At 39.6% G+C, this 15,955-nt stretch overlaps 1 protein-coding gene across 4 annotated transcripts in view; it reads right to left on the bottom strand.

Moving 5' to 3' along the window:
• Positions 1 to 15,955, bottom strand: part of rasa3 (RAS p21 protein activator 3) — a 60,575-nt gene that overhangs the window by 42,566 nt on the left and 2,054 nt on the right. For 2 of the 4 annotated variants that reach the window (XM_039794542.1, XM_039794540.1), the window contains exon 1: positions 6,060 to 6,323. The exons of 1 other annotated variant lie outside the window; for it this stretch is intronic. In XM_039794542.1, coding sequence (XP_039650476.1) covers positions 6,060 to 6,114 — 55 coding nt within the window. In that variant the 5' untranslated portion in view covers positions 6,115 to 6,323. Of the gene's footprint in view, positions 1 to 6,059; positions 6,325 to 15,955 lie in introns of those variants that run through there. One more of the 4 variants, XM_039794541.1, reaches the window with a different exon arrangement.

The following is a 15,955-nucleotide window of genomic DNA, read 5'->3' on the forward strand; positions in this document are numbered from 1 at the left end:
AGCTGCTTACATGTTAGAAATTAGGGTCAGAAACCTGGTTTGTTCATTCAGGATGTGGGTGTAATCAGGCCATTGTGGTGCCATGGTGGAGTTAGAAGTACAAGAAGCTGATTTCACAGCGTCATGTTGTTGTTTTTCAAACTTCAAGAAAAAACTATAAACAATGTCAAATGAGGACAACTCTCCCCTACATACACTCACAAACAGGCTTGGCACACACAATAACGAGACGATATCATATCTTTTGCAAGCACAGGAAAGGGAGAGTAGGTTGGGTGCAAGTCCCTGTATGTGGCAACTCTGAGAGTAACACTGTTGCAGAACCTGATTTAATCAGCGTGTGTTGAACTTTCTGTTGAAGCAATTTCGCTTTTTCACAACATAGAAACGATATGGTAACTTGCTTCTGACACATTTGGAGTTTCTCTCCCTACTTGTTCGGCACGGTGAACGTTTTCGTGCTCATGTCATTGTCAGCAGGTAGAGGTCACACCAGGGAGGGATCAAGTCTACTTCTACCACGGGGCACGTGAAGGACATCATGAAGGAGCGGCACTCTATTTACCCCTGCTGACCCTGCATGCTGGGTCTACGGCTGTATTTCCCCGCTATTCCTGGTACTGTGTTGTCGTGGAGGGCACATTACCAAGCGCAGGGAGAGCTGCAACCCGGATTATTCCACCAGCCTAAAGCTGCCTGGACCGAAACACGGCCTGCGTCTAAACAGTCAACACACATGTTTACAGCAAACAAATTCCCAAAGAGCTGGCCTTCCAGAACAAAATGGAGAACCAGTCACATAAATACCTCTATGCACACATTAGGGGTGGTATGCAAGCTAACACCCCCCCCACACACACACACACACACACACACCTTCTTATAATGCAATCATATTCTCGTATGATGCTTGTTATTTTTCTTAATAAATGAATGAATAAATGAACCCTTCACCTAAATAAGAGCGGGAGTCCTCCACACAAAATAGTCCTCGCCTCCCTCTCCCTGTCACTCCATGTCTCCCCTGGACAGGAGGGAGTTTGGGAACCTCTGCTTGCCAGCTGTCAAGGGAAATGGGGGGGGGCTAGTCACTGCTAATTTTTCCCTCCCAGGCTCAGGCCGCATTCACACAGCCTGCGTCGGCCGTCCGACAGTCCGGGCCCTTTCAAAACATTTTGAGTAGTGCGTTTAGGCTGCAGCGGGGTTTGAAAAGTTTAGACCGACTCAACTTTTGGAGAAATGCAACCTTGCGTCACGCTGCGGTGGCCAATCATGTAGCCGGAGATCAGACTTGTCAGTGTGTTTGTGTGAGCTATGGTTTGAGGCGATGTGAGAGTCCCGTACAGTAAACAGGAAACATCACGGCCTTTATCAGTGACACAAGAACGTTTTAAAACACTATGAGGGTAAAAGAAACTAAACACAAGCACTGAACTGCCCGGGAATTTGTGTAATAGCTGATTGTTTCCTGCAACAAGAAAGCACACCCTGTGTGCTAGTTGTCTCTTTTTTTTCTTTCTCTCCAGTGAAATAAAGCTGCGGTCGGAAACGTTGAGATCTATGAACGATCTTACGGAACAGTAATTGTGAAATATAAAGTATATGTGTGCTACGTTGGGGGGGATAAATAACACAACAAGACATCACACAAATGGGCCGTTTGTTAAGTGGCACTCCCACCATCGCAGAATCCTGCGGAAAATCGCTGGATCACTGTTTCTGGTCTTAGCGTAGCTTCAGCCAGCCTCAGTCATCCAGCCTAAGCTGCCTGAATTCAGCCACCCACTCCTATTTCCTCGACCTCCAACACTTTACCTCCTCTAATATGTAATCTAGTGTTTCTTCTAAAGTGGTCCACTCCCACTATTGCCACTACATCCGAAATTACACTTCATACTGTTCAAGAATCAGAATCAGAATACTTTATTGATCCCTCAGGGAAATGATTTAGTTGCAGTTGCTCACAGTCAAATTCAAGGTAAACTAACAGTAAGAAAAGCCAATATGTGTATAAAGTAACAAAAGTAACATAGCTACAGTAAGAAACAAAAAATGTTAAGTAGAAGTAAGTGAGATTAGGTTACATGTAAGATTTGGTTAAAAAGATTGTTTCAAATGGATTGTTACAACACTGTAAAGCCTCAGCAGTGCAGGTTGAGTAGCTTACGAGGAGAACTAATGCCGTGTTCAGTGGAGATCTAGTCCCAGGCCAATCCAATAACTTACATCCTCTGCCACATCACCTGGCACCAGGCGCACACTGAACTCTGGAAGGATCTAAACCTTTAAATTGGGGATTGAACAGCAAAGCCAAATCTAATTCATTCAATATTTCATTTCATTGTTCCACAGATGTACCATTGCTCACTGACACTGACCTACTAGCAGTGGGGTTTAAGATGTCTAAGCAATTCATTTTTTAAAATTAATTTAAAGGTCCCATGGCATAAAAGAAATTTAACTTTATGAGGTTTTTTTAACATTAATATGCTTTTCCCCAGCCTGCCTATGGTCCCCCAGTGGCTAGAAATGGCGATAGGTGTAAACCGAGCCCTGGGTATCCTGCTCTGCCTTTGAGAAAATGAAAGCTCAGATGGGCCGATCTGGAATCTTCTCCTTATGAGGTCATAAGGAGCAAGGTTACCTCCCCTTTCTCTGCTTTGCCCGCCCAGAGAATTTGGCCCACCCATGAAAGAGAGACATCATGGCTTTCAAACGAGCAAAGTGGCAGTTGGTCAAGAAAAAGAAAGAAACCAATATATGGTTTGATGTGTTTTCCAGTGTTCCAAGTTTGCTAAACTGTGTGTCTAGCGGTGACAGAGAAGTCGAATGCACGCATGTTGTTGTTAATTAGTGCAAAGTCCTGACTCCAGCTGTGCCACTGAGAGTCCCCCCTGTCTCTCTGAGACACAGTCGCTGACAGATGAAGCACAGCCTGCTCCTGTATGTGAGACACCACCTCTGTCCCTCGCTCTGTGTATCCCTACATCTGCTTTGCATTAGCTTGTTGCCATGCAGGAAAAAACACAAATTCTTTTGTAGTCTATTCCAGCTAATCAGGAAGTGAATTGGGGGTAGTGTCCTGTTTCCTGTGTTCGCCAGACACAACGGACTCGGGCCCAGTAGCCCCGTTCGGTTTCCGAATCCAGTGTGTTCATCCAGGAAACTGAGGAGAGTCATCACCTGGTGGAGCTTAACAATTATAAATCATCTCTCTCTCTTCTCTCTCTCTCTCTCTCTCTCTCTCTCTCTCTCTCTCTCTCTCTCTCTCCTACAGATATTTGGCAGATTTTCAGCTCTGAGTCATCAGCCAGCCTCAGTCTCATGCCAAAGGACAAGACTTTGATGAAAACAATGTAATGCAAGGGTTACATTTCCGGGAGCAGAGTGCCGTAGGGATCGGACTGACAGCGAGTATGACTGCTGCTAGTAACGGTGTAAACTCTACTGTTGTCACTGTATGACAATACAGAAGAACAGTACAGGCTTAGAAGTGAAAACAACATAAATGTGCTTCATCAGTAAACTGTAAATAACAAGTCATGACATCATGCTATAAAGGCAGGAATCTGTGTGAGTCCGTCCAGTAATCTGTCTTTGAATTTGGTGACCCACATACGCGAAAGACATCACACGCAGCACGCTGTGTGCGAAAAAGGTCAAATGCAGCACCCTGTCTGCAGCGGGCTACTGTCGACTATTTGGAAATGAATATCTATGCTGTGTATTTCACCATGTGTGTTTCTGAGCGCGGATGCTGGGTATACCAATGTTACAATCAAACTCTTCTTCATTTCCCTGGATTCAACGAGTGGATAGCCTACAGGAATACTGCTGCAACTCAAATTGTTTGTCACACTAACTTATAACACTAATATCCTGACCTCCGCTAAATAAATCCATGCTTTGAAGCAAAATTAAAGAGAGCCAAGATGAAAATCTTCTACAAACTGCTATTTCTTAGCATTTTTGCTTGAATAAATGACTTAAACAGCAGTTTCCGTTATTATTTTGACTAATTGACTAGCGGTTGCAGGCAGCTCTACTACAATCCAAAATAAGATTTTACATCCGAAAGTTTAAAAATCAATCCACCTCAACTAACTACAACCGTAAAATGCTACTTACACATGAATGCATTAGTAATAATTCTGTAATATACAGTGTATAACTCACAGGGATCATTTTTCTGTACTTTGACATTTTTAATACTTTATGTAGGCTACATTTTGGTCTTCTGGACTTTAACTTAAGTAACATTTTCAAAACTGAAACTTGAAACAGAGTATTTTACAAAGTGGTATTGCTACTATTAGTTAAGTAAAGAACCCGAGTACTTCCTCCACCAGTGCACTTTGCTGCCGTGTTAAGTAAGCAGGCTTGTTTCTAGGAAAGAGGTTTGTGACAGACAGAGGTCCTCCACTCATTCAGTTTTCATTCACAGGAAGTCAATGCTGCTGGCTGACTGAACATTCATTCAGAAAGTGCAGTAATCTAACAAGGCCTTTGTGATTTAACAACTCTCCCTGGAGCTGCATGTCTGAGCAGCCTATCATCTCACTGAGGCTGGACTACTTGATAAACTTGATTCAGGGTGGTTCTCCCTCCAGCTGTTTCCAGCCAATTTAACAGCAGGTACGGAGCTTAATAACACAGCCTAACTTTGTACATCAGCTCAACTTTAAAAAGGGCCACCCCATTGTTTGTATCTGATGCTGGCATCATCACACTGCCCCATGTATGTGAGTTTGTCGTCAATTTTTATTTCTCTGCTCATTCCTCCTGTCGCATGTTTGGAGTACAAAACAAGCGGACAGCACAGCCAGGATGAATGGCTCACCAGATATCAGTGAAAACTACAGCAGATGCTTCCAAACGTCCCATGTTGACCCAAGATAACATTTTAGAGCAGACAGAGGAAAAGAGTGTTGCTTTGAATGTTTTCATATTAAAAAGGAAAAAAAATAGGTCAGACTGCATCTTAGACTTCTTCCCCTAACAAAATAAACGCTATAACCTGTACTATAATTACAGCTGAAACAATTGGTCGAACAATTGGATTAGTTGATTGATAGAACATTCAATTTATCATTGAAATACTTATTCCAGCGTCTCAATTAGAAAGATATGCAGCTTTTGTTGGTTTCATATCACTATAAATTTGAAATATTTGTCTTTTCAACTATTGGTTCAACAAAACAGACTACTTGAAGACACTAAATAAATTGACAATAGAGAAAATTATTTTCAGATTAATCTGAAAATTAGTTGTAACCTTAACTTCAATACTGCAAGTACTTAACTTAAAAGTAAGCTTACAGGTGACTTGATTTTTCACTCCTGTTTTAATATTATTATTATTATTAATATAGTCCAAGAGATGTATGTGGTTAGGTAGTTGGCATTGTGTTATTACTCCAGTTTAAAGACATCTCTGAATTGCATGAAAACACAGTCCTCTCCACTAAATCCTCCACTGCAAACTGTACTGTGTCTCCTCATGGCCTCCTACAAACCAGGGGTACTCACTGAAGACCAGCTAGATATCTAAAAATAGAAATCTGGGCTAACAATCAATAGCTAGACAGTGAAGCCTAAAGCTGTTTGGAGGGGGGAGGCCAGAGAGATAAGAAGGGGGTGCAATAACATGAATGGGTGGCTGCAGCTAAGGTGTAATAAAGGATTTATTTGATGTTTAGTGTCCAGAAAAAGCATCTGGATATGTGCAGCTGTGGAGCCTTTATGTCGAACAGCCTGCTAAATATCACCCAGCAGTTCCAGTTCAAGTCTCCATATGTGAACCTCAAACACACCTGATTTGGATTCTTATGCCAGCTGCTAAATTCCCACAAGGCTTTGAATGTCTCGACCCCCCCCCCCCTCTTTAAAATGTTTACAATTTGCAGTTCTTCAGCGCCGAGAGAAAAGCATGCGATTTCAATTGCAATAACATCAGAAACAAGACAGATATGTCTCCAGCCCTCACTGCCCGCTTGGCCCGTTAACATGGAGCCATCCATTGAGGCGCTCAGACTGGGGGTAGGGATTTTTCTTCTTACCTATTTTTATTTTAACGCTCTGGAAAACCCGGAGACCTTCCTCTTCTACCGCCATGCTTTCCCCGTGGCTCTTTCCCTTTTGAAAACTAGATTAAGACAGTCCTCCACGGTGGTCGGTTCTGGCCTCTCCAGCGCACGGATAATCCAGGGGTTTTGCACATCTATGCACTCCGGACAGCGATTACACTCCGGTCCCGATCACTGCTTCTGCTGCTGGCTGAGAACAAGCGGGCAGATTCAGCTTCAGACCCGCAGCAGCAGCAGCAGCGGCGACAGTGGAGGTGTGGCTCCACACAACACCGCCCACACATAAGTATGGAGGGTGATCTGTGCCACAAACAGAAGGCGGAAAGGAAGTGGTGTCATTGACGAAATGAAAGACAGCCCAAGTGCCGCCCACTAGGGGCGACCTGACTAGCTCACCCCATGTAGTTCAGGTTCAGGTTCAGGTTCAGGTTCATTTATTTGTACCCGTAGCCGTCGATTGGACGGCAGATACTGGAACTCATAATACAGCGGATGAAGCTGGTCACTCAGGATGGAAATACCCATGCCTAGTATACAGCGAAGCTGGGTTCAGTAGTGGTTCCCCAATCAACCTACTGGACCATTTCACAATCTGGTTAATAGAGTTCCGGCTCTTTAAAGTTAAGTTCCCGTACCAAGACAGCAGAGAAAAAGAGAGTACGGATTCAATAAAAGCACGATAAAACATACTCAACAATGTTTTCTCAATTTGAAATTTGTTTCCTTAAAAAGAACAGACGTTGATGCCCCTTTTAACACACCGTTTCACAGTTGGCTTCAAAACTCAGCTTTGAATCAATGATTGTCCCAAGGTATTTGTGAGACTGCACACACTCCACTGGTTCACCCTTGGATGTAGGCTGAGTCCTTGGCAGCGGCCCGGGGGTTCGTCCCTCCTCTCTCTCCCCTTTCCTGTCTTCAAGCTATCCTGTCCATTAAAAGGCCATAAAAAGCCCATAAATAAAACAAAATATTTTTAAAAATTGCTGCCCACTCTCACAAACATATAATAGGCTCGTTCGAGATGAGCCAGGCCTGCGCAGTTGCTTATCACTGACTGCACCGACCCAGGCGGACCCAGGGCTTGACGGGAAATGCCTGGCTCTCAGCTGATCAAACAGCTGATTGGCTCAGAATCAACTCAACATGATGACGTTTTATAAATTATAAACTTTTTATTGTTTTTTAATTGGAGGGATTTTAATTGCTATATGTCTAATCTAAAGGCTTATTCTGTTCAGAACATACGTTGTGTGGCTGATAGTGATAGTGACGTTTAAAAGTCAGAGAGACTAAATCCCTTCAGATTACAGATCATCTACAGTCTGTTGTATATTTACATCAGCAACAGATTGCATGTAGAGCATTTTAACAGCTACTCTGTCTTAATAAAACAACTGGAGACTGTGTACAAGCTGATATATGGGTCTGGCGAGGCGCAGTTCATCTCGAACGAGCCTAATAAAATAAATAAATACAAATTAATCATGTGGCAACTTACCAACAAGTTAACCATTATTTAGCTATATGGCAGAAATGCATGTTATTAAGATACGATATAACTTGATTTATCCCAAACCATCTTGCAAGTTGCAGCACAGTAGGGAAACATACAAATATATAGAGTGCAAATATAAACTATAACATGTCAAATATCAATGAGGTGTAAATCCCAAAATATACACAGTCCTAAAAATATAAACTGGTTAATGGTAATGTGCAAATATGATATTGCACACAACTTGCCAATGAAAATTCCCTTCATAAAAATGCTCTAAAATATATTATAGGCTCAAGATTTCTGTGTTGTGGTCATATCCCTGGAAACCACTGAGGTCTTAAGTCCTGTCTCGCAACATATTTTAACCCCTTACAGCCCAGGGTTCTTGCACACTTGCTGTATGACAGTGAGCACTTTCAGGCATGTCACAGAATTTATTTATTTTTTTGTCATGCCCTCTTTGGAATCCCAACCAAATTCATGACCTCCGTACCACCCCACTCCTGGTTAACCAGTTTAATTTTAAGCAACCAATAACAACATTGATGAAAGGAGCAATAAAACAAGCATTATCTAATGTTGTGAATATGAACGGGTTCTTCACTAGTGTTTCTCATGAGTTACTGCTGTGCAAATGAAAAATATTAAATGTTTTCCAAATCACCTAAACAGTTTTAGACAAAATATGTTGACAGTGAGAGCTAGATATCCTTTGTCATATTTTAGATTTAACTGACATATTTGCTCAATAAATACATATGCTAGAATATATTTATATATGCAAGAATAAATATATGCGATAATGTAAATATTGATCATCCAGAGCTCCTTTTTTAAAGGAAAAAAATAAGTTTCTATATTTGTTCATGCCGGCCACTTATATCAATCATTGATGAGGTGACAAAATGCCTTTTCTTTTCTTTCTCTTCAGTTTTTTCATATGACTGACACTACTGGGTAAATGAGAATAGCTAATTTCTCAAAACAGTGTTCAGGACAGGATGCCATGTCTAGTGCCGAATGGCCACAATATGTATAGTTATGAGAGGTGTTGTATTGGTTTTGTGATTAAAAGTGAATCTTCTCACTTAATAGCAAGAGCAATATGCAAACAAGCAACTTTATTTTGTAATATTGGCAGCAGCTACCAAACACATCAAACTGCCATGTCTCTATGTTGTCATGTTGAAATATTTGACACAAAAAAAGCAGCAATAGTGTTGTGGATGACACTGATCCTTCTCTTCATGCTCCTCTTTGGCATTGATCGCCCCTCATACAAGGCTTCAACGTTACTGCTCCTCTTTGACATTAATCGCCCTTCATAATCTCTACAACGTCATGAGGATAGCTAGACTCTGAATTGACAAGAACTAGCTCGTTCTCTTATAGTGTTTTTTATCAACATACAAAATTATAGTTCCAAAATAACTTGCCATAGTATTTGATGCCATTCCATCAGGCACAATAATGCTTTTTAGAAATACAGGCAGACCTCCACCTACGTTCGCCTCGCTCCCCAATACAGCCAGTCACCAGTTGGAAAAACTCTCTCAACATCCTCAAAATAATAATAAGAACATACATGCCTTGTTTCAGAAAGAAATTGTATCTATTCCACATGTTATGTCATATTGGAACCAGTTTGTAAATGACATTGACTGGAAAAAAGTACCTGGCTGTGAACTAGGTGAAGGAAGTGTTGTTTAGAATAATTAACAAATATTACCCTGCTAATCACTATATGGTTACATTTAAAAGAGAAATAAATACAAATTGTTATTTCTGTGAAGACCCCCCCAGAAACAGTTTTGCACCTCTTTTGGCAATGTTCACACACCAAAACATTCTGGCAAAACTTCAGCTGATTTACCATTGACCATATCTATAAAGATATTGTTTTAATGTGGGAGAATGTGGTATTTTGTTTTTACAAAAGTCAAAGAAAAGAAAAGAATTTTATAATACATTTGTTAATTCTAATGGCAACAATTCCACATTCATAAATGTAAATTCAGCAGTATAAAAACATACTTTATACTTTTCCTCCATGAGTTTGAACATTACATCCATTTAATTTTGAAATCCCATAACAAAAAGGCTTTATAAACATTTGACATATGGACCTCTCATAATATCCTAATGTAATATAGGCTACCCCTGGCAATGTTGTTTTTCTTATTTATGTCCTTTGTATACCTGTATACTGTTCTGTATACCTCTGTATGATTCTCTGTATACTTTTCACTTGTCTGAGTAATAAAGAATAAAAAAAAAAAACTAGCTCATAATGTTGAATGATAATAACACTATATAATTGCACCTGCTGGGTGACCATACTCATATACATCAGCATTTTATTTGTACCTTTCCTCTCTGAGAATTAGCAATGCATCTTCTGTGACTGTTCAGTGTTACTCCCCCTTAATGAGCCTCACATGCAGCAGCTCCCCACATTGTTTCCGACATCAAATAGACTGCAGATGTAAAAAGCAACAAAACAGCTTTAGACTGTTATTTATGTTGAGCAAATGATCTATTGCTGTTCCCATGATCTGAGCTTTACAGGCTGCAAACAACTAAGGACTAGCCTTACTACCATTTCTACTACTTTATGGACACTGCAAAACTCAGGACACGGTGTACAATAGTATGGTCTAAGAAGTGCAGCACAATGACATTAGCTTTGTGCCTTTGAAACCTAAACTGAGCTGACCACTATGTATCATGCAGCAAAATGTTAATTTTGGTTGAGTCTGGGGAATTTTTTATGTTTTCTATGGCCTTACCGTAACATGCACACCACTTAAACTCAAACATCAACCTGCCATTATTGAGTGTTTATTGGTATATGATGCATTTCAAACAACCTAAATGTCCTCTATAAACAGACAGTGTACATACAACAATAATGATTTATTCTGTTTAAGAGGGTTCCTCAAGTGTGCAAATCTCCACTAACTCAAGGGAGGAATCATCCTCAAAAACAGGTGTTTGAGAGCTAGACCATCTACATTTTATGGTCAATACATAAGCGCCTCTTGAATGGTCAAATAAAGGATAAGGAACTGTGTCTCTCAGATACATAATGAAAATATTAATTCCATTAAAAATGCTATTAAATGTATCTAAATCACCACCAAACTCTTATCAAACTATCCTGGTGACAGACAGCCAAAATTATAGTGCCAAAAGAGAAATGTTCTTAAAGGCAGTCACAAAACAAGACAGCAATAACCTGGAAATAATGAATTTGTCACTGTTTTCCTGTTGACACTGATCTTGGGTCAAATTTAACAGATGGAAGAAAGAACAAGGTGCTGGCCTGCTCAGTGGGAGGGATGATGTCTGGACAGGGTTTACCATCCGTTCAGGTGAAAGACAAAGGGTCATCATCAGTCCACACGACCAGCCTATTGGACCACGCATCTGAGATCACCATGAACACGTTCCTCAAAATAGCCTGACTCATGTCTGGGGCGCTCTACAAGCCCAGCCGGCCGAGCCCAACCCAGCAGAGATGTGGAACTAAAAGAACAGTCGGACAGTCTCTTTACCAGAAATGACTGTTAGCTGCAGTGCTTCAGCTGCCAACTAAAGTGTTGGGATTAGCTGTGACTCCTTTAGAACAGCTCTAAATCTAATTGAGATATATATCTCATCGCTACCGTCAGCATGTTAGACCCTCCTCAAGGGGAGAAAAGACAGTCTCCACACTGCAACAACCCTACCATTGCCCAAAGCTAACTGAATGCAGTAGTTGAAAGTAATCAAGTAAATTTACTCAAGTACATTTATATTTGATGCTGCTTGTACTTATACTTCAGTCATTTTAGAGGGAAATATTGTACTTTTTTCACTCCACTACATTATTTGACAGCTTCAGTTTCTAGTTACTTTTTCTAGATTTGGATCACCAATGGTGGAAAGTAACTAACAACACTTACTTTAATTTTGAGGATGTACTCGAGTTCAATGCTGTTTTTCCCAATCTTTTTTGGCTTGTGACCACTTACTAAAAAGCAGTGTCCAGTTGGGGCCTCGTGTGACACATTTCAGATATCTATGAGTTGTTAGCAGTTACACCAAAGAGACATCCCCATATACCACTCTCACAGGTTTCATTTATTCAAGTTCTCAAGAGGTAAAACTATCCAATATTTCACAGTAAACAAAACAGTAAAGATTAGAGAGAAAGGTAAAAAAAATCAACACAGATGTGTGTAGCAGAACTGATTTTTTTTTCTTTTCTCTTCCATTAACCATCTCACAAACTCTTATCTTTGAAAGGGGCCTGATACATCAATGGGCCCGACCCCCAGATTGGGAACCACTGGACTAATACCAAACTGTATATAAAATACTTGACCAGCTATAGTAAAATGCTGCTTACACATTGATGCATCAAATGTCATATATAATAGTATAACACTCACAAGGGCCATTTTCCTGCAGAACGAGTAGTTTGACTTTTGAAAGTCAATTCTGCTGGTAATACTTCTGTACTTAGGTGGGAATTTAAATGCTTGTTACATGCTTGTATTGATCCTTCACATTGTTGCATTGGTACTTTTACTTAAGTTAAGAAACTGAACACAAACATAATTAACAAATATGTTATGATGCATTATTATAGAATAAACTATACTGTATGTAAAAATAGTTGAAATTAGCCCAGCCTTTAGCAGCTGCAACAATAAGGAAGCTTAGTATACATTGATGTATCAATAATTACAGTATAATCCCATAATATTATACATATTGGAATCTATCATGGGCAATTTTGCATAATGAGCACTTTTAGTTTTGGTAATTTATTTTGTATACATAGATTTTTCAATGAATGAATTTAACTTGTATTTCACTTGACTCGAGTATCTCAGTACTTTTTCCACCACTGACTGAATGTGCATATTGTGTCTGTGCATTCTTATCAGTGACACAGTTAACAACATGGTTTGTGTGTTTTGACTATCTCCTCTAAAACTCTGCGACTACTTCCGTAGATAATAATCATGGTATTACCCATGTTGAATAACCTCTCAAGACAAGTTTATTTATTAAGAAAAACTTAACAAAGGGGAAAACAGCAATAGTAAAGGTCCTTTATGTTGGCCACATCCTGTCAGCTGCATGTTTGTGCAGCATGTGGCAATATGGAAGAGTGATTTGGGCTCTAACTTCATTTAAAGTCGATTTAGCCCAGCAGGTAAACGGAGGACTCTCCTCTTGACTTTTAACTTTGCATGCACAGGTCACTGATGCACAGATCAGTCAAATCACCGTAATATAAGAGTACAATGCAAGAGTCAACGTTTGCCACTATCAATACATAACAACCAAAGTAGTATCATATCTGCAAAAAAAAAACGGGGGGAAGCGAATACAGTCTTTTGTAGCTGCTGTATGCATGGCATCACATAGGGAAATAATGCTTTAAAGACGTTTATGACGTGCATTTATTTCAGTTTAGCTAAAGTGGCTACGCCCTGTGGTAAGCCACAAGCCTGTGTGTGTAACTGTATGTGTGTGAGTGTTAATGGTATAAGACAGAGAAACAGAAAAAAGCCTCATATTTTGGAGGTCTAACTTATCTCGAGCAAAAAAGGAAACAAGTAATATCAAAATATGTGTCCCAAGTGTGGGCGTGGGATTAAAGATAGACTTTATTAATCCCACACTGGGGGAATTCCTGAAAAAACAGTGTCTGTGTAAGTGTGTGCATATGTTCATGTATGCGTGACAATACAGAGCCACTGACAGAAAAAGGAAGAGAAGGCAGATGCTGACCCTAAACAGATTAGTAAAAGGATGCTCACTGTTGTTTTATTATGTACAAGCTAGCCACCAGAGCAGTATTGGCCCACTTAAAATAACTGCACACTTACAACTAACCCTCCCAACCGCAGCTGCTTGTTTTTTTTTCTTCGTAAGTACAAGCACACACCATAACATAGAGTGTAGAAATGTGTATGGATATGGTATATGTAAGTCAATGTGAAATAGACAGAGAGTACTGAGTTGAACAGATGGCGATTGACATGTGCAAAGTTAATCCTGGTATTATGTAGGAAAAAAACAAATGAATAGTACATTAATCAAATCTTAGACAATGCATGTGATTTGGTATGTGGAAATAACACCACGGCAACTTTATCTTAAATATACCCAACTTACATAAGCTTAACCTCCATGTTGATCAGATTTGTTATTTTTAAATTGATTGTTTCCACCTTCCTCCATTCTCAACACAGCATCTGTAGAAAATAAACATACAAAAAGCTGAAATCATGCTGTAGGCTAGTAGTGGGGTTACAGAGAAACTAATGAGCAACACATGCAGATATGCGGATAGTCATTTCTCCATCCTTTCAGTTGAACCAGAAATCCAAACATTTATCCAAACACAACCTTTTGTTCACCTCCCAGTCTACAGATTAAGATTAAAAAATTATATTTTATCAGTTTATTTATTTTATCCTATGTTATCCTAATCTAACCATTAAAATATGGAGTGAAAGTGGTCTATTGTTTATAATAATAAAATAAAAAATGTTTACTAAAAATCAACCTGACACAGTAAACTAAGAACCCACCAGGTTAAGCCCCAAATCAGCAAACTACACATCGCTGTTTAGGAGATAAATCTGTATCTCAAAAATGTAAACCTTCCTGACACTAAGAAAACATCTCTGTTTATGTTTGCTTGCTTTATTATCCAGATAGCTCGGAGTCTGTTATGAGCCTAAGAGGTTAAGAATCATCTCACTTCATGGAGGATATGTAATCCTTCAAACCACTTAAATGCATGAAAAAAAGGGCATACAAGATTTAACTTAACAGAATCAAATGTAAGGTACATTGTAAGTGCACAGTGCAGTGTAAATTGCATTGTGATTGGTGCAAGCAGCTATTCTTCAAAAGATGGATATTTGCATGAAGACTTGTTTGAAAGGTAAATCTGTAGACATCCGATTCCATTATGTTGTCCCTTAATATGGTACAAAATTGAATTTTAGTAGCAGCACTGCCAAACTTTGCAATTAATGACTTCCGTTTAGTATGGTCAGCCAAGAGAACAAAGTGTGACTGCAGCAGTGACACAACTATCAGTATTACAGCACCACCTAGTGCCCACTTATTGGATAAATGAACCAGCTACAAGATTTACAGGGTGGAGGGGATATTTTAGGCCTGTAGTTTTATGCCAGTCTTCTTTTTCCTCTTAGACTGGTCTAATGCAAGTTATACAGTTTCACACAATTAAAGGCTACTATTAGTTTAAGCCTAAAAAGTTAGCCTCCTCTGCTAAGAGCAATGTTTCCATTGTGACAATCAGTGACACATGCTGACCAGTGGCAACTTAATGATACAAAAAAAGAGGAAAACATGACTCATGATTTGCAGTTTTCTAACAATGTTCTAAAGAGCAAAAGGAATAGAGAGTTTTTAGAGAGTGCAGTGACTGGTTGGAAATTTACAGCGGAAGTATTGAGCAAAAGCATCTCAGTTCTGCACTTAGTTGAGGTGGTATATTACTGGCCGTTTTTTTGTATTGTTACACTCTTGTCCTTTTATTCTTCCAGAAGGCTGCTGGAGTAAAGGAAGCTGAGCACTTTGACACAGTTGCTCAGTCAGCCACGTTTTTAGTAATTTCAAGAATTTTCTTTGGGGAATTTAACCAGAATCCATAGAAAATCAGTCCTACCTTAATTAGTCAAGAAATAGACAGCTTTGCGCAACCCAAGAATTTCAGCATTTGTGGAGTGTGAATATTAGAGCTGAGAATGCAAAGTGATGCAAAGATAACGGTAGAGTGATGAAGATGTCTATCAACTACTTTTTGTACAGGCTGAAACACTGTGGGTGTGCATACTATGGGTGTGTAGGGCTTTTTATGTGCATTATCAATAATGTGAAATAACCTTCCATTCTAGGCTTTGATTAAGTGCATAGGAAATTTTATTTCCTGAGCCCAAACACTGCATATTACATCTCAAATCTAAGTTATTTTGTTCTTGAATTCAAATACAGCAGACAGCTCATATGATAATTATTGATAAAACGGCATGCAAATTACGGTACACTCATAATGATGACACGGCCCCTAACTTTGATCAAATGCAGTACGTCCATAAGTCCTCTGTTGTTTCAGTTTGTGTTGTGTAAAGTGTTCACATGGTCCTTATATCAAAACAAATTTCATTTCATTTTTTTCCCTTATTAATGGGGTTGGGACCATCAGTTGTGTTGTGCAGAAGTCAGGTTGATACACAGCCATATTATGGCAAGAACCAGTCAGCTAAGTAAAGAGAAACGAGTGGCCATCATTACTTTAACAAATGAAGGTCAGTCAGTCCGGAAAATT

Source organism: Perca fluviatilis, chromosome 3 (assembly GCF_010015445.1).
Source record: "Perca fluviatilis chromosome 3, GENO_Pfluv_1.0, whole genome shotgun sequence".
Lineage (NCBI taxonomy): Eukaryota > Metazoa > Chordata > Actinopteri > Perciformes > Percidae > Perca > Perca fluviatilis.